Genomic DNA, 18,853 nt, shown 5'->3' with positions numbered 1-18,853 from the left:
TCATCACAGTTTTCAATTGCACGATGTTAGGAAATAAATGCTCTCTCATGTTTTCCTAGTAAATCTCAGAATGTTTGAAGACTGGCATTAAGAGGATGTGGAAAGTGTTTAAAAAATTAATCGTTTAAATTAGTACACATATATTAAGTACTTGGCAGTTAACAATGATTGTTAACTTCATTTTTATGTACAGTGGAATGGCGAAAAATTCTTTTCTGTTGTACTTTTAAGTGCATTGTTGTAATGCATAAACTTCGATAGTTGAAAATATAGTATCACTGCGAAAGAAATACACATCGAATTAGTAACAAACTCTTCAGAAATAATGGACAGAAGCATTCTTCAAATCCACTTGACTTGCTCTCCTTTACTTCCTTTAATACTGTCGATCTCAATTTGCGATATTAGCGCACTATAGGGCTTGTGGCAAACTGGCGAATCCAATGGAGGGTAGTAATGTCTGTAGCACAGGTATGTCAGCAGTATGCCTATAGTCGAACCGACCGTTATATCTGAAACAGTGACACGAATCAATATTATCTCAAGTTATATCAGTGGTATTTGTCAAATCTTTACCGAAATGGCACAGACTTACCCTGCCAATGATGGTGGTAATCACAAGTCCGACTGAGCGCTATACTTAGAGCAATGCCTAAAGGTATTAAAAAAATGCATAATTTCCAAGCCTGCCCTTTTCCTGCAAGTGTGAATGTATGGAGTTTACCGGCAAGGTAGAGAGATATAAATCCGAGACTCGCGAACGCAACTGAAATATCGAAAGAATATTTCGGTATACGGTCAAAACATTTTTCCATTTTTAAAAATACCGCAATATTATTCACAGTTCTCTTTATAAGTTTTCTAAATTAACAAATCGTAAATTTTACACGAGGAATGTCCACTGGGAAATGATTTCTTGCCATCTCTGACCAAAGCCGGATCTCCGTTACAGTCGAATTCAGTGTTCATTGCCCCGTCAGGAAAACACCGCCAGTAGTAATCAGGTCTTGGTCGACCTGCGAAGGAAAAGATGTGAAATTAGTTTTGTTATTAAATTCTATATTTAGATTCTGAAGTAGTACACTCACCTACAATTAGTTTTATCACATCGGTAATAACGCCGTTCAAGCCCAGAGTCAATGTCACTGATAATGTAGCTTGATAAAAATCTATTCTGTCTCTTGTTACGAGGAATGTAAGGCATATCACAATTATTGGAAAGACAAATACCAACGGCTGAAATGTAAAAATTTATATTTATTAACTTGTTACCAGAGATTAATCACATAATGCTTTTTTTCGGTTAAAAATAAATTTTTACTCTACCCATAGTACAGTGGTTGGTACGTATGAATCTGTCCTGGGATTTTTATAAAGCCACAATTCATCAATGTGAATTTTCCTTGTGAATGGTTCAGCCCTTTCTAGTTCCCTGCAAGGATTTTTCTCTTTCCTCAAGTGTTTTTACCTTGTATTAAAATTAAATACCGTATCGGAAATTGTATATTTTTTTTTCGTGCTCTAAAACACTCACAAGGTGATCCTGTAATTGGCTATTTTTTTTCTACTCTCGGAATTTATACTGGTTGAAGAACGCGTCGTGAAATTTAAAAATGCATAAAATGTTGGACATTATCGAAAGCTTGGAAATATTGTAATAGAGCGGTGCAATTACGTGATTTTTAAACTTTATGATGCGGATTACGAATTGGATGAAGTGTCAAAAACTCGCGCCATATGTGACTTATTGTTAAGCTGTGAAAATTAGCAGACCATCGATCATCGATGTTAGCAGACGATCTGCAGTGGTGACTTAAATTCGAATGAATGAACCGAATGAAACGATTATTTACATGAACAGCAGACCCAGAAATCCTCGTAACAGGATGTCGAATAATAAGCCACTCGACATCTCGAGGCCGCGAAACGGAGGCATTTTCTTTTCCTTGAAACAACACTACTCGCAAGTCCAACGTCTACGTTCCGCGGCCATATTGCCAACAGACAGAAGTCGAATCTCGAAGTGTCTAAACACATTCCAAACTAAACATCGAATAAAATCGAATACCCGATTGTATCTTTGCCGTAACATCGCGAGTGCACGTGTGCTGTCGTACGAGTCTCAAATTTAACGACGTGACTTATAATTTTCTGAAATGAGCGCGGATAAAAGAATTGCAACAGACGAGGAGGAGGAGGATGAAGAGGAAAAGCCTAAAAACTTCCACGAGATGGAATTGGACGATCGAATACTCAAGGTAAAAAACAACCTTCAAGGCGAAACAACCTTCGTGTTTTATGCAGGCTATCTCCTCACCAAAGCATGGTTCATTTAGTTTGAATTTCTTGAATGGTGTCGACCCATAAGTAACTCGTATCAAAGTATCCTGTTAATTGAAAATCTACGCTTATTTGCCTCATAAGTCTGACAATTTTTGAGGTTATGCCTGACCATGCGATAAAGAGAATTTCGATCAATTTATTGTATCGCTATTATTGCTTCTGCAGGCAGTGGCAAAACTTGGTTGGCTGGAACCAACTTTGATTCAGGAAAAAACAATACCGCTTTTATTGGACGGAAAGGATGTATTGGTGCGAGCTAGAACTGGCTCTGGTAAAACTGCGGCCTTTGCAATACCAATAATACAAAAGATCTTGTCTGGTAAACAGACACAGATGAGGCAGGAAATTAAAGCGTTGATACTAGCACCTAGTAAAGAACTTTGCAAACAAATTCATCAAGTGGTGTCCGATTTGACGAACAAGTGCTCAAGGGAAGTAAAGTCTGTTGACATCAGCTCACCACTCGAACTTAATGCACAGAAACCCTTACTCGCAGAAAAACCAGATATTGTCATCGCCACGCCTGGCAGACTTCTACAACATCTTAAGGCTAATAATGTCAGTGTCAAAAAAACTTTGGAGACTCTTGTCATTGATGAGGCTGATTTGGTACTTGGATTACTACTTTTTTTCATATTCACTTCATAATTAGAGGTTAATCGAGGCTACTTTGGATCAGAATTAATAATGAGATGTATTGGTTTTGCAAGGTATTTTCATTTGGATATGAAGACGATGTTAAATCTGTACTAGCTTACTTGCCTACCGTCTACCAAGCTGTTCTAGCTTCGGCCACACTCTCCGAAGATGTACTGTCGTTGAAAGCATTAGTTCTACATAATCCAGCAATATTGAAATTAGAGGAGCCACCCTTAGCACCACCCTCACAGTTGGCACATTATACTCTGGCTGCTGAAGAGAATGATAAAGCAGCTATATTGTATGCTTTGCTTAAACTGCATTTAGTCAGGTAACATTTTATCTGAGACTCATTTGGAAAACTTTTTATAACATAGTACAATGATATTGCATTTTCTATTCAGGGGAAAAACAATCATATTTGTAAATACAGTGGATCGGTGTTACAAGCTGAAGTTATTTTTGGAGCAATTTGGAATCCCAACGTGCGTTCTGAACTCTGAGTTGCCTGCTAGTGCAAGATGCAGGGCAGTAACGTATTTCAATAGTGGGACTTATGATATTATCATAGCATCGGATGAGAAGGCCTTAGAAGAGGTGAATTTAATTTCTCATCTTGGCTGCTGTACAGATTTTGGCATTCCTAATTACTGTACAATTTTTACAATGTTTCAGCCACTTATGGTCAAAGATAAAAAATCTAAACGCAGAAAAGACAATGAGTCCGGTGTGGCACGAGGGATCGATTTTCAGTTTGTGTCCAATGTGATAAATTTTGATTTTCCATTGGATGTGACTTCTTATATTCATAGAGCAGGACGAACAGCAAGAGGTAAAAATCAAGGCACAGCGCTTAGCTTTGTAGCTATGCGAGAAAGATCTTTGCTCGATGAAGTTGACACTCAGTTGAAGGAAGGTTATAACAGGGAAAATATATTCAAAACTTATCAGTTCAAATTAGACGAAGTCGAAGGTTTCAGGTATGTATTGTGCAGTTGAATTTTCCCATTCACGAAAGAACCAGACAATTGAATCGAGTGAGCGGTTACAAGAAAATCGTCAATAAAAAAATGTTACAATCCAATTTCAAGGTATCGAGCAAAGGATGCCTGGAAAGCGGTGACCAGAATAGCAGTGCGCGAAGCTCGTCTAAAAGAAATAAAGCAGGAAGTACTGAACTGTGAAAAGTTGAAGGGGTATTTTGAAGAAAATCCAAAAGACCTAAAATCCCTACGGCAAGACAAGGCACTGCACACGGTGAGGCAGCAGCCCCATTTGAAAGATGTTCCAGAATACATAGTGCCCCAGACGCTGAAGAGGATAGCAGGAATAGGGAAAAGAAAACGAAAATTTGACAGGGAAGCTGCAGCAACTGGGTCGAGTGCTAGCAAATCAAAACACTTAGCCAGAGCTTCGAATCCATTAATCAGTCTTAGCATACCCCGAAAAAAGTAAACCAATGGAATTGAGTGAAAAAATTATGAACTGTTAAGAATATAAGACTATAACGATACTATATGGTTATTATATTTTGAAATACAAAAACGGAATCGATCGGAGAAAATTAGGCGATGCTGTTTTTTTTTTTTTTTTACTGTAAATATTTTCTTAAGATTTATTACATATTAGCGGACCATAAAATTAGTAGCTTTGCAAGTATTAAGCAAATAATGAGATTTGCTAAATGCATAGTTGCAAAAATAAATCAGCCAACCTCGGTTTTGTGAAGTGAAAGTATTGGAATATTACTACTTAGGGGCCGTTCTGGGCTTGTACTTCCCTCTGATATTGTCATTCAGACCTTCCCTGTTTCTTGCCAACTCAATAGCATAGAATTGGATTCTGGATGTTAGTATGCTGTTTTGTTCAGAATATTCTCCATCACAATCCGCCCTTACCAGGGTGCCGAAACTGTAGTCTTCTACAACCTCCTTGAATTGTTCGCAAAACGGCCTCCACTTTGCTTTTCCTTCCGGCGACTTAAGCTCATCCTCGTTAATCTTGTCTACTTTAAAGTCTGGAAACGATTCTCTAAATGATTTGTAGATCAAATCATCGTGCGGTGTCAGTCTTAGGAGCTTAGGATCCACCGAACATAATATCTGGAAATGAAACAGTGTTTATAAGCTGGAGAAAAATGTGCATACGATATTTCGGATGAAAAAATTCTGTTACCAACGTTAAAGTATATCTCTGCGTGCTCATACGCCTTGATTGCCCACATTGCCTCCACTGATGGCTGGAATAATTTTTGAACGGATTAAAATTAGTCAGTTTAGAAAATCTGAGAAACATAGGACACTTTACTTTAGGAGAGTCTGGTAATTGAGTTTGAATGAATTATTTTTGGCTTACGTCATTGTCAAACTCCTCGGCAGGCCTGGACAGAACGCTGCTTCCTGCTATCAATTGATCAGCTGTCTGTATCGTAGGGTAAATTATTGATGATTAGTGTTTCTTTGAAATGGGTACGTAAAACGGTGAGAATATCAAATATAGGTTATGCTTTGTACAATAGGTTTTCAGGTATTGTAAATCGTTGCAAAGGCTTGCAGAATGATATTTTTTTCAGGGAAATTAAAATCAGACTACATTTTGGTTGTGATCTGACGATAAAATTCTATAGAACGTATCTGAGCGTCATTATTTTACTTACCACATCACCCACATGTGCCATGTTTGCGCGAATGTTATTGTTATTATAATTATATCGTATACGTCGAGAGTCAAGTTTGGGAGCGTTGCTTCGAATGGATAAAATTTGTTTAATTCAACTGAAATCTCTTTCCAAATTTTTCTGCAATCATACAAACAAGATTGATTGAGTTTTATTCATCAATTTTGTGACTGTAATTTTCTAAGAAAGAAAATATCACGCGATGCACGAGTTCGAAACCTGGCACTTTACATAAACTGACAGTTCAAAAACCTTTCTTACAGTAAACCATCGTTACAGTAAACCGATTATTATTATTCTTCCCCCTAACACGTACACTGATAACGTGCTAAAAATAAATTTTGTGACAGCTACTAGTGTTTACGATAAAATAATAAACAAACTTAGCAAATCTGGATGAAATCGGGGAGAAAATGATCGCCGCTTCCGATCCGCTGGTAAGTTTACTCAGTTTGTTTCTTTTAGGTTATGTTATGTTAGGTTGGGTTATCTTTGCCGGTCGTATATTGCAAAAAATTTGAACGTGATGTGAGCTATAATACGTTTCAGGTTCATTCTGTATCTTAGTCGATCCAACTTGAAAATTATGCAAAAAATTATTTGTGTTTTTACAAATATTTCACGATTTCGTTTTCTACATTGTTCGTAGCAAATTCCGTATCGTACGATTTCGTTCACGGCGTTTTAAACTGAATACTTTATTGTACTTGCTAACTAATTCCAAATAAATAAATTCCTTATCATGTTTCAAGGAATATGTCCCAGGAGGACGACAGACGATCTTGCGGCATCCAGGTTCTGTCGTTGCCCAGCAATTGGCCAACAATCAAACTGCGCCAGGAGAGAGTTTCATTTTACAGAGGCTCAGTCAAGTGAATATATCAGAAAAAACGCCTGTAAGCCGTTGAGTATTTTTGAAGGAATTGGGAAATAAAGTTAAAATTATACTCTCTTATTTGAAACAATTAACCAAACATTCAATTACAGCAAGAATTCTGGTCTGTTAGACAAAACAAAACTTACGGCGAAGAGGAATTGTACTGCTCAGGAAAAATTGCCGTTCACTCTAAAGGCAGCGGGTCTACGAGGTCGCTTCAAACTTCATACTCGTGTGACAGTGACATAAAGCATGCTCTCTGGTGTGTGTTTCACTCGACTACACCAGAACATGTTAAACCTAATCAACATGACTTTAATGAGCCTAGCGGGAGCCCCATTGAGTGTATTTGTCTCCTGGATTCATATAACCTGAAGGTTTTCACTGAAACTGGAGAAGACTATGTATCAAGCTTACAATTCCAAGTGGGTAGACAATCTTCGATCTGTTTGGAAAAATTCATCATGTGAAAATGTAAAATATTTCGATTCCATCAATTGATTTAGGTATCATCAGTTTGGGCTACGAAGTTTGGAATTTTGTTGGAAAAGTTCCCAGCTCCTACCACAGTGTCGAGGTAATTATACTCGTAGCTATGCAAATTAAGTCAACAACAGTACATGCTGTTACATTTACTTAGGTATGCCTCTTTGGAAGCGAGCAAACTGGCGGCGCAAAATGAAAACCAATTACCCACAGCATTTTCTCTCAAGCATCCGTTGGACGAAATTTGTCCTCTGCTGCTGAAGCACGGTGAATATTAAATAAATATGGAACTGATAGTTAATCCGAAGTTAGTAATGTTATTCAAACTACGCAGTCTGGGAAATATCGTAATATTCCTCAATTTTAGAACTGTCTCCAAATACAATAAACCGTAATACAGCAAACCATTCTTATTTTTCGAAAATACAAATACTTTAGAGTCATTTTGAAATTGCAGTGTAGTAATTTTTCCCAATGTTTCGTTACGTCAACGTTACTAATTTCAACTTCGTAGCTAGTTTCAGTATACACTTACTGTTAATATTATAAATTAAATTTTAATTTTTGCAGGTAGTCTCTCGTATATGTGCGATTCGCATCAGAAAATAGTGTTTACAAGTTCTGAACCATCGCTAGCTGTTGTCTATGATACCCGTACTGGCCTACATTCAGTTTATAAAATCCGTAAGGCTTCGTCTGACGAGTGTCATGTCGTTTGTGGCAATGACACTACACCTAGTATTATTTTAAATCACTCTGCCACTGGCTCACCTCTTAATATCGGTAGCAATCTTTCTACCAACAGAAGCTCTACTAGCAAGGCTCACGTCAGTATTTTTGGTGAGTTCATTGGTTTATATGAAATATTGAAAATGTCAATCTCATCCTTAAAAATGTCTTGTTTTGTGCCTTTTCTACTACTCCCAAACAGGTATTCCTAACTTGCAATCAAGTGGTATTGGTATGGGTATTAGTTTGGGGGGTGGCGGAGTAGCAGCCACAAGCCCTTTTGCATCTCGTGCGGCATCGTATACGACAGGCTCTGTCAGCGGGGCATCGCCTTCGCAGCAGCAACATTCAAGATCTCAGAGTCCGATGGCTGCTATTTCAAGATCTGAATCTCCCACGACTTTCTCTCCATTATTGGGAGGCCCCAGCAGCTCTATAGCTCATCAAACTAGATTACATCACACAGTGATGGCAACGATTTTGGGGCAGTCGCCGAATAGTCCGAGTAGTCCTTGCAGTAGCTTGCATCTTCAAGATCCCATGGCCAGTCCTAGTAGGCCTCTGTATCCTGAACTTTGCCTGGATCACGTATGGACAGAAAATGTTGGAGTTTCGAAGTGAGTATTAGTGTTCAAGATCTTGTATCAAGTGTCGAACCCCCTGCTCTCCTACCAATCCTCCTATTTTTCCCGATATCCCATCTAGGTCTTACCTGTGCTTGCAGTTCCTTTGGACCTTCAATCAGAAGTGAGTTTCTGTATTAACTTTGTTTTGGCCATAGTTTGGAATTTAGAAGCAAATGTATCCACCCTGAAAAAAAATAATGCTCTTAGTGATTATGATGTTAAGAGAAGTAACAAGCATATCTTACTCGGCTTTAATTTAAGGGATGTCATATCTGGACCTGCATCGAAGGTTTTATTGACATCGGATCTTGTCGGTCAAAGTTATTTGGGATATTTAGTACCGAATAGATCCCAACTGTTTTTGGTACGACTTGAGAAGTCAAACAAACAGCAACAAATTATTTTCGGAATGGTTACCAGTATAGTTGCAAAAGATGCTGTCAGTTTGCCGGTGAGATTAATGAATATGATTAATTCAAAACAATTCCATATTTTTCTCCACGTCAGCACAAATTTATATTTGGTATAATTTTTTTTTGTACCTATGATTTTTCAGAAACTTCACATGATTGTGACGGTAGATTTGTCCAATGGAGTCGCACTTTATTCCGGAGTGACCTGCGTAGGCAAGGTTCATATTGCTGGAGTTTTGTCTCCTCTGGCAAGTTCCAACTACTATCTTCCAAATTTTGCCCAAAAACTTGGTAGCTCTCCATTTCCACGCAGAAGTTCATTGATCAAGCCAAATTGCCCAATGTCACATGAATTAGCTAAATTCGACGAAGGTTTACATTTGCTCAGTCCAGTTACCAGCACGGCCTCAAGATTGCCTGTTATGCTAGAAAACTCAACGCTAGACGCGAGTTTACTTGCTCTCAAAGAGGCGGTATGCAACACAGTTACTCTGGAATACGAAAGTGGAAAATTCTTCAGAATTTCTTTGCCGGAGGCCAGCACATCTTCTCTAGGTATAGAATATATTGCCTTTCCTATATTCTTGAAGGAAGAGACGGATTGGATTTGTAGACATAGCTGTCGGAATTTTTTTACAGTTACAACATGCTTATCAACTCTTCGCAGCGTACTGCAACGAGATCTGGCAATGCAATTATTGGTAAAGTGGTACGGCGCTCGAAACGCGCCTGGGCCTCAAGACTTCGGACCGACGCAAGAATGGAATCTGTTTGTGGTAGTCCTACTCACGCTTTTAGGGTACGACGTGGACAAAGTTCCGCTTGTTCAAAGCGATTGCGACAATGATCAGCCAACGGGTCACAATAGCCCTAGCGTTCTTCCAAAGAAACAGAAAACTAATGATTCTGGATCAAATGACGACTGGCTTTACCTTATGAAGTCTACGGAGCAGAAAAATTCTCAAGAATTCGTCTTTGATACCCTTGGTCTTGCCAAAATGAGAGTTATCTCAAAATCGATGGATGACCAAAGGTGTAGAAATACTGCTTCAAACATCCCAGCAAAAATCAATTCGCAAGCTATTCTTTTTCCTTACCTCCCATTGGTCCTATTTTCTCTTCACTTAGTCTATGAAGATCTCAAATTAAATTTGACTATGTCAGATAGTCTGCCTCTGCTGGTTCGTTTTTTACACCAGTTGAGTACTGACCTCAATTTCAGCGCGTTCTCACACCATTATTTCATTGATTTTCCGAACATTTGTCTGCTGAATAATAGTAAATCTCAAATCGGTATGTCAGATCTTCAGAAGATCACTCCTCCTAACTACATGCCGATGAATCCACCAAATATATTCAAAACCTTGAGTCAGTTATTAATCAGAAGAGATATAGATCCTTTTCCTTACTTGAGTCAAGTTAATGTACGCACGAAGAATATAATTCAATTGACAGCGTTAATAACATACGGGAAAGAAAATTCTGGTTTACAACTTGAACAGTTTACCAAACTAGTTGTACCAGCTGGAAGTCGTATTGACCCTCAAGATCTTGCTAGTAGGCAAGAGAAAGAAACACCACGAAGCTCCAATTATCTTGGGCCAGAGAAGGCGGTTCTGCTGTATCATGAAATGGGTTAGTAGGATATGCAGTGACTTTTTACATTTTATTAATCATTTCAGCTTGTGAAATATTTGCATTTTTACATTGTAGGCATGAGCTGTAAAGATCTTGAAATCCTTCCACCCGGAGTTTCATTACTTTTGAATGAAGCTATGCACCAATGTAGGGCAAGACCACCGTCTGACTGGCCAACGTCCGTGTACGCATTGATTGATCGTCAAGATTTGGCGGCATTGGAACGACATTCGTTGCCTTTGAATGTTGACTGTCACATGAATACGGGTAAAAGTTGTATAGTTAAAGATCCGGAGCAGGATGACGGGATGGAGTTTGACGACACTGTAAGCTAATTCATAGAATTGGCAGCCTGAAGATCACACCGGTTTACTTTATTTAGAGTTGACTTGAACGTGTTTCTAAATTGTTGCAGGTTCTTAAACTGAGGTTCAGCAAAGATCACAGGGTTGCTGAGGTGAGAAGGCTGTTGAATTCTTCAAAGCCAGTAAGAATCGCAATTGCTCAGCGCCCAGATGTAAGTGATCATGATTTTATCGAAGAACAGGAAAGGCATTTACATGCTTTGTGTACCAGAACTATGGCGCTTCCTGTTGCCAGAGGCATGTTTACGCTGAGAACCTCAACACCGATCATTACCGAACAGCTTCCGGTGCCTCGTCTCTGTCTTACAGGTGAATATTAGTTTTTGTGATGTAATACTGATCTTAATATAAGGTACCAGAAAATACTTATGTATGACATCTGTTTAACTAACTATACGTTAAACTACATACTGATTAGGTAAGGCTCCTCCACGTGGTACATCAATTGAGCTAGCGCATATAGACGTACCGCCGAATATGAATTTGTGGCCACTTTTTCACAACGGAGTTGCAGCGGGACTCCGGATTCACCCCAATGCGTCAAACATTGACTCCACTTGGATAGTTTACAATAAACCACAGCAAAGTGAATTTGGTATTGAGCATGCTGGTTTCCTTATGGCGCTAGGGCTGAACGGTCATCTTAAAAATCTGGCTCCCTTCAATATGTACGAATATTTAGTTGAGTGCCACGAAACAACCAGCGTAGGCCTTTTACTTGGCTTATCTGCATCCCACAGAGCCACCATGGACGTTTCCATGACAAAGCTTCTATCTTTACACGTTGAAACTTTGCTACCACCTACTAGCATCGAACTTAACGTGCAACAGAATATTCAAGTCGCCGCACTAATGGGCGTTGGTCTTGTGTATCAGGGAACAGCTCACAAACATATTTCTCATGCACTGTTATCAGAGATTGGTGATTATCACATTTTTGTTTCTTTATCTAGCTTCGTATCTGTGTTCAGTTACTTGAGTTGGAAACTCGATTTTGATTTCAGGAAGACCTCCCGGTCCAGAGATGAAAAATTGCGTTGATCGCGAGTCTTATTCATTAGCTGCAGGGTTGGCCTTGGGTTTAGTTGTCTTAGGATGCGGAGGGGGGTCGGATTTGTCCAGTATTCCTGACACTCTACACTACTACATGCTCGGAGGAAATGTGAGGCCTCTGACTGGTGCGCAGAAGGACAAATACAAATCGCCCAGGTAATTTTGCATCGAATGTGGATGAAAAACCTATTTGATAATGAATATTTATTCAGTTATCAGATCCGGGAGGGGGATTCTATCAACATAGATGTTACTAGTCAGGGTGCAACGGTGGCGCTGGGCTTGATGTATTTCAACACGGGAAATCGGGCTGTTGCACGATGGATGCAAGCTCCAGAGACGCAGTTTCTCTTGGATTTTGTTAGACCGGATCTACTTCTGCTGAGAATACTCGCCAAGTCGCTTATTCTATGGGATGAAATTCAGCCAACCACCTCTTGGGTATCTAGTCATGTACCAGAGATCGTTTATCAGTACAGGTTGCAGAAACCAACACCAGAAATCATGCAAACCGTGGATTTGGAGACCATGAAGTAAGCTAACAAATTCCGAATTATCATCATGTGATGAAATGAAATTCTGACAATGGGAAATTCAACTTACAGTTTACATATTTGTGTTTTAAATTTAGCCAAGCGTACTGCAACATTATCGCAGGCGCCTGTTTGGCATTAGGTTTGAAATATGCAGGATCAGCGAACAGGAATGCTTTCAAGACGCTGTATAATTACGCACAAATATTTACAGCGCTTTCGCATAAATCAATTGCCGAACTAGCTGGGAAATCAACAATTGAAACTTGTTTAAATGTCATATTGTTAGCTGCTGCGACTGTGATGGCTGGTACAGGAGACCTCCAGGTAATTCTCAATGTCTTATCTGTGGCATAGAAACTCGGGGTAGCATTGTAGTAAACAAATTTATATCTGTCATTGATTTCCCAAGATTCTCAGGATATGTCGATATATAAGAACTCGGGTTGGTCCTGCAAGCAGTGTCGTCACGTACGGCTCGCATTTAGCAACCCACATGGCTCTTGGACTGTTGTTCTTAGGTGGTGGCAGATACACTCTCTCTAACAGCCCAAGTGCCATTGCTGCGCTTCTCATCGCTCTTTTTCCAAAGTTTCCGACGCACAGCAATGACAACAGGTAAAACGTCTACGATTTGTCATGTTGGCATTAATATTTGCAGATATTTAATTTCACAAGTAAAAAACATTTGAAGAAAATTTCAATAATGGTGAAAATGTATCTTCCTTAAACTAATAGGTATCATTTGCAAGCATTGCGCCATTTGTATGTATTGGCCGCTGAACCACGTCTGCTTCTACCGAGAGACATAGACACGGGTCGTTTATGTTATGCGACTGTACATTTAACTTTTCAATCGGACAATCTGGCCAGTGGTCAAGAGGTTATGCTAAGGGCTCCGTGTTTGTTACCAGAATTGAATAGTCTGAAAAGAGTAGAGCTGAGGGATGATAGATATTGGAATGTGGTGTTCGAAAAAGGACAGAATTGGGAGCGTTTAATGAATATGTTGGAGAGGTGTGACTTCGTTGACGTTAAGCAGAGAGCCGGATGTCTGTCTTACCAGGAAGATCCACATGTACGCAAAATCTGTATTACCAATCTGATTTTAAATTCAAGCGTTGAGTGGTATGGTTAAAAAAAAATTAATATTTTCCAGGGATTTAGAAGCCTAGTAGCAAAAACATTGACGACTGAAAATGTTATCGCTTGGGCTGCAAAACCGGAGAACATAACGTCATTTACAAACGATAAGACTGTACTGAATATAGTGAAAAATTTTTTGCAAGGACTGACTAAGCATAAGACAAAAAGAATTTCGAGACATTCTGAAACTGGTAGAAACTCTAGCAAAACAAATTCCAGTTCTTTAGCGCAGACCTCGGGAAGACTGTCCGGTTATTCGGAGGATTTGGATGAAAAAATGGAAGTCACAGAATCGTCTCACACTTCGAAAAATCTTTCGGAAAGGTTACCAAATGAGCATAAAAATTCTGAATTTAACATCTCCGAGCGGCATTTACTCCAAACTTTTGCAATAGTTGCGTATGAATGCGTGGTCAAAGATAAAATAAGTCTGCTGCCGCTTTGGGTAAATTTGCTTAAAAGTTTAGACGTCATTGGGAGACAACCCAATAGCTATTTGGTTTGGCAAATAAAACTGATTGCCATTCAAGTATTAGAGAGATCGAAAAATGAAGGAAGAAACTTGTTGCTAAGCTCTGAAAGTGCTTTGGCAATTAAACAGAAGACGGCCCTAATTATGGATAGTTGGGAACCTGGTAAATATTTATACATGTATCACAATTCCATTTATGTTAGTGTTGAATCTCAGTTTTGATCAAAATATCCTTTTCCTTCCTACAGATTTAAAGCCGCTGTTGAAGGAATATTTAACTAACGGAATTGTCGAAGCAAACTCCGAAATGCTAGCGAGGCTTACCGCGTATTTAACATTTTACGACCTGCCTTATCGAATAAATAATCGATCTGCCGGTAATTATTGGCATTCTACTATTTAAATTCTGCGTATGTTCTGCTGGGTATTTTTGTTGACAATATTGGTAATTTTGATTCTAGGTGATGTTTCAATGTTTGATTTACTTCTAGATCCATCAAATACCCAATTACCAGCCAGTACATTGCACAAGTTACACAATCTGCTAAGGATAGCATAGGTATTTGATTATAATTTCGTAAACACATCTTCAGTCGTTCTATACTATTAGGCGATACATAGCTCCCGGACTATGTATTGTATTTATTTTTATTACATAAATAAAAGAAAATAACGTGAAAATCATTGATTTTATTGTACATACATTCGAAATAATTTTTAACTTGAACGAATGATGATTTTTTATCTTGCAGGATGTCTGTCTCTGTATCTTTGAGCATTTTCTGAATAATTTCTGGTACACATATCTTCTCTCGACAAAATGCGTTTTAAATCAGTATCAGCGGAGGGTGAATTATTGTCAGAGTTCTCTGTTTATTAATTAAGTAGTAAAATACAGCAATCTACATGGAAGTAGGTAAAGTACGAAATATAAATATAAATATAAATATAATTTAACTTTGCACAAGGATCTTACATTACTATACAAGTTTCGTCGTTGACTACTTATAATACAATGCACGTTGAAATGTATAGTAATGTAAAAAAGTATTCTCTTTCACAACCGAACAAACTAGGGGAGTTCTCCTGTTCTGTTTTCTTTTTTAAAACTAAAATTACATTCAGCCTTTAGATACTTTTGTTAAAGAATGGAGATGACAAGCATGGGTAAAAGAATGTCGAAGATCAAGTCCATGTGTGTGAATTTCCAAACAATAACTTAGTTATTGGGAAAGAAAAAAAGGTGTGTTTAAAAATAACTTCGCCTTCTGTAAAACTCTTCCTCATGTACAATAGGATGACCAGTAATTCCGCATATCATTCTATCAACGAGTGCGCCAACACTTGTGTAACAGTACAAACAACCAGCCAGTATTCCTCCAAGGTGACCGACAAACGAAGCGTTTGGCACCAACAGGTGTATCAAAATCAGTTCAGCCCAGACAGCAAATTTGCTCGGGACTCTGAAGCCTCCAACGTCGCGCAGTCTGTCCTGTTCCTCGCATATGCAGATTACCTTAAGCGCGAACAAAACAGCGGAGAATCCGATGGCACAAGACGTGTAATAGCCGTAGTCTCCGGTCACCTGAGTCAGGCAGTAACCCAAAGCAACGTACATGGAGCTGCAGGCAACTGACAAGAACGATAACAGCATAACGAAGTTCCCTGTTCCATACTTGTTCTCCAGAGTCGATCCTTTCAGGATAAACGACACCATGTTGTAGTACAAATGCATATCCGATCCATGCTCGAAGTTTGAGAGTATAAACGCACGCCAATTACGATACTTTAATATCTTCACACATGATATACACACTTGGTCAGCGTTCCATGGTACTTTTATCACTCCCATGTACAAAAGTGTCTGAAAGAAACAGAGTGACGAGGTTCAGTCAGGTAAATCATAAAAAATTATACGAAGTGGTTAAAATCATTGTACAAAGTTTTACCTGTCCTATTACGCCGGCTAAAGTGGCTGGTGGTATCTTGTCGATACCAAAATTTATGGCCTGCATGCAAAGTAAAACTATGCCGTACTGTAGGCCTTGTCGCTGCCTCTGGACTGGACGCATTATATATTTAATTATCCGTACGTGGTTTCCTTGAAACTTTCTTTGTTTGTTTACTTCCAGATACCGATGGGGCGATGGAACTAGGACTTGTTTATCAGACCGAACGCGCGATTTGGGTACGTGTCGAACACTGAATAATTTGACGTTCCTGACGTTTTCATCGCCGACTTCTTATTGCCATACTATCAGCTGATTCAGAGGCCCTTTATGTGTCGTCTGCTTTTCGTGAATATTCTTCATGATTCCTCCACCACGTGGACCCCATTCATTGGCATGGGAAGTGGCGGTACCAAGTGTGGTTATCGGGAACTAGATTTGCCGCAACACGCCGTCGTGTATGAATTTTCGTAATTTTTCATTACTCTTATCCTGATGTTTTGCATATATTATTATCGACACATCTGGAATGTGTAAAAAGATGATCCAATGTGAAACTTTAATTACAATTGACTTGGATCACTTGAAAACAAAAATGCCAAGCTCGATCTCATCTCATCTCGTCTCATCAAACTGAAACGATGATTGTGAACCAAATTGAAGATTTAAAATTTCTGAAATCCCGCAACGAAACAACTTGCATTCAATTAATTTTGTTCCGGTCAATTATTCTCGATTCCCTTCCAAATGGAAATGTGCTTGCATGAAAATTGCAACGATCGATTTATTCATTTTAGTCTACTTCAACACAAAACTGCGTATGATGAGTGGAAATTAGTACCAAAAAATACTTTTTGCTTGTTGCAATAGAGATTCATGTCACATATCTACGCACAGAGAAATTTGTTTGAATTTAATTAACGCGCTGAATATACGCAATGTTAGCGTCAATCAATTTGAAATATATTTAATTTTATTTTCGAATGCGAGCTTTATGAACATACATAAAATTATATTTATGGAAAAAATGTACGCGAGATCGATGAATATCGTAAACAATCTCCTAAACCTTGACGAAAAGTTGGAACAATACGTAAAAAATGCCACCGAGACTATAAAAATATTCAATTTGTAGAAGTAACGGAACAGGTTCGCAAAAACTTGACAACTAAAATTGGAATTTAATCCGGTGGTGGTTGAAGTTGGAAACCCAAGAGGTGTAATTGTTTGATCGAAGTTACGTCATGTGATGTAACGGTTAGCAGAAAGAATTTCTTACCTTCATTAGAATTCTCTTCAAAGAATTTAATTTTTTCTGGAACTGGAAAACGTTGTATTCTTTTCATTTTTGCTTTTCTTGACGCTGCTCTTACTTACGTCTTTCTTCCACAAAGCCGCGGTGAAATCACATCTGTATCGGTAGGCAGAACCGCGAAGATGAGACGAAGAAGGTCTTTAGTGCTTCTGATGACACGATCGCAGTTGTTGCATCAGATTCTAGTTTACCTCAACTCTATAATAGAGACACGATTCCAGAACGTGTAATGCACTCACGTGCGTTTCCAACATGATAGCATTCTTCTGTATTCAATTTTAATTATGTTTTTTCTAGTTACTGTAATTGATTTCTATTCGGTTGGCGAGTAGCCTTTTTTGTTTTTTATCGGTCTATGTAAAGTTCCCGATATATCGCGATATACGTATTAAATTACGCATCGGAAGGTAGCATCTATGAATTCCTTGGGAAACTCGTAGCGCAGGAAGGAGATTGGCACGTGAACACCTCGTGTCTTACCGGTGGATTTATACTATGTAGTAGAGAAAACTTCAGATTCGGCGTGCAAGGTACATGGCCGTGAATAAACAACTCGCAGACATTTTGGTTCCGCTTACGTGATTCGGGTCAGGCTGCAAAAGCTTTCCATAAAGATTCTGGTTTTTTATTCACCTGTTGTAGATATACCCACGACTGTACATTCCGGTTGCGAAAGAAGAAACACGAATGTTGTAAACGTTTCAAATTTTTTTAGATTTAATTCTCCATTCAATTCGCAAGTATAACGATACTCCTTTTCGTTTCACGATTCCTCGTAACATTTAGGACAGAAATATTCGAGGACTGATTTTGCTACTGATATTTAATTATAGTATCTTATTATGCTGTGCGTCGGTGATGCTACCGTATGATAGTAATTAATACGTCACAGTGGAAGATTCCATGTTCAGTCGAAATTTAAAAGAGCTAATATTCACACCTGGCACTTTCTAATGGAAAAAAACTAAAACTAGTAATACGGTAACGGTATGTACTGAAAAACCTTGTTCTCTGTTCACTTCTGTACCAACTGCGTTTGAGCTGGTTTTACGGAAATGAAAATTGGCAATTCCGTTCACACTCTACCCTCTTGATTAGTTTGTAAATAAGTAGATATGTGAATATCTACTTCAACGTATGTTCAGTTAATTAATGGGAAATTCGAATCTAGCTCTACAAGGCGTGTCAATTATTTGTTGTTAGAGAAGCTCGTATTAGGAGTCAATCCTCGGCTTGCAAACTCGAACGGAGTCGGGAGAATAAAAGAATTACAATTTTTCCTGTCACCAGTCTATGACTGCAATATGACGTAATGGGATAGTATCACTAGTTTCAGTTGAAGATAAATTAGAAAAATGTTATCAGTCGGTTCTGCGCGTCGTTAAAAAAAAGAAATGAACGGTTGATGTATGTATGAGAAATAAAAATCAGTGATCGGAAAGTGAAGGTTTCAAATAAATTTTCTACGTATATACATAAATATTTCTTCCGCGTTCGGTATACACGATACCTGGCATCATTCACACGTAAAATTTGTGACCAATCAGGAACTCGGGTTGACCTTTAAAATTTATAATCCATATCTTGCCAAG

General features: G+C 38.6%; 5 protein-coding genes across 8 annotated transcripts; 2 read left to right on the top strand and 3 right to left on the bottom strand.

Moving 5' to 3' along the window:
• Positions 1-123: 123 nt before the first annotated feature.
• LOC124307450 (phospholipid phosphatase 5) lies at positions 124-2,052 on the bottom strand. Of its 2 annotated transcripts, XM_046769103.1 has the most exons (6): positions 1,854-2,013; positions 1,327-1,432; positions 1,089-1,236; positions 888-1,016; positions 596-766; positions 124-512 (listed from the first exon to the last, which is right to left on the bottom strand). In XM_046769103.1, exons 1-6 carry the CDS (start codon positions 1,934-1,936, stop codon positions 343-345), a joined length of 807 nt encoding a protein of 268 aa, XP_046625059.1. In that variant the 5' UTR covers positions 1,937-2,013; the 3' UTR covers positions 124-342. The 2 variants fall into 2 exon arrangements, with proteins under 2 accessions (XP_046625059.1, XP_046625060.1); XM_046769104.1 differs by lacking the exon at positions 1,327-1,432 and having other exon boundaries at positions 1,093-1,236; positions 1,854-2,052.
• Positions 2,053-2,101: 49 nt separating this feature from the next.
• LOC124307448 (probable ATP-dependent RNA helicase DDX56) lies at positions 2,102-4,444 on the top strand. 2 transcript variants are annotated; one of them, XM_046769098.1, is made up of 6 exons: positions 2,102-2,258; positions 2,509-2,952; positions 3,054-3,313; positions 3,387-3,579; positions 3,658-3,962; positions 4,074-4,444. In XM_046769098.1, exons 1-6 carry the CDS (start codon positions 2,157-2,159, stop codon positions 4,435-4,437), a joined length of 1,668 nt encoding a protein of 555 aa, XP_046625054.1. In that variant the 5' UTR covers positions 2,102-2,156; the 3' UTR covers positions 4,438-4,444. The 2 variants fall into 2 exon arrangements, with proteins under 2 accessions (XP_046625054.1, XP_046625053.1); XM_046769097.1 differs by having other exon boundaries at positions 3,387-3,962.
• A 90-nt stretch (positions 4,445-4,534) lies between these two features.
• On the bottom strand, positions 4,535-5,811 carry LOC124307452 (protein PBDC1). 2 transcript variants are annotated; one of them, XM_046769106.1, is made up of 4 exons: positions 5,639-5,811; positions 5,338-5,403; positions 5,162-5,221; positions 4,535-5,084 (listed from the first exon to the last, which is right to left on the bottom strand). In XM_046769106.1, the coding sequence occupies exons 1-4, from the start codon at positions 5,657-5,659 to the stop codon at positions 4,731-4,733; spliced, it is 501 nt and encodes a 166-aa protein (XP_046625062.1). In that variant the 5' UTR covers positions 5,660-5,811; the 3' UTR covers positions 4,535-4,730. The 2 variants fall into 2 exon arrangements, with proteins under 2 accessions (XP_046625062.1, XP_046625063.1); XM_046769107.1 differs by having other exon boundaries at positions 5,158-5,221; positions 5,639-5,650.
• Positions 5,812-5,918: 107 nt separating this feature from the next.
• On the top strand, positions 5,919-15,224 carry LOC124307443 (anaphase-promoting complex subunit 1). Its single transcript, XM_046769083.1, has 22 exons — positions 5,919-6,096; positions 6,412-6,555; positions 6,647-6,961; positions 7,043-7,113; positions 7,177-7,289; positions 7,593-7,862; positions 7,954-8,368; positions 8,639-8,828; positions 8,934-9,345; positions 9,430-10,425; positions 10,504-10,754; positions 10,844-11,102; positions 11,212-11,715; positions 11,798-12,002; positions 12,059-12,379; positions 12,478-12,706; positions 12,792-12,997; positions 13,118-13,457; positions 13,539-14,160; positions 14,246-14,374; positions 14,459-14,556; positions 14,750-15,224. Exons 1-21 carry the CDS (start codon positions 6,073-6,075, stop codon positions 14,554-14,556), a joined length of 6,114 nt encoding a protein of 2,037 aa, XP_046625039.1. The 5' UTR covers positions 5,919-6,072; the 3' UTR covers positions 14,750-15,224.
• Positions 14,851-16,305, bottom strand: LOC124307451 (rhomboid-related protein 4-like). Its single transcript, XM_046769105.1, has 2 exons — positions 15,947-16,305; positions 14,851-15,861 (listed from the first exon to the last, which is right to left on the bottom strand). Exons 1-2 carry the CDS (start codon positions 16,067-16,069, stop codon positions 15,247-15,249), a joined length of 738 nt encoding a protein of 245 aa, XP_046625061.1. The 5' UTR covers positions 16,070-16,305; the 3' UTR covers positions 14,851-15,246.
• Between the last annotated feature and the right edge of the window lie 2,548 nt (positions 16,306-18,853).

Source organism: Neodiprion virginianus, chromosome 6, assembly GCF_021901495.1.
Source record: "Neodiprion virginianus isolate iyNeoVirg1 chromosome 6, iyNeoVirg1.1, whole genome shotgun sequence".
NCBI classification, from domain to species: domain Eukaryota; kingdom Metazoa; phylum Arthropoda; class Insecta; order Hymenoptera; family Diprionidae; genus Neodiprion; species Neodiprion virginianus.
This window is presented reverse-complemented; position numbering and strand designations above follow the sequence as displayed.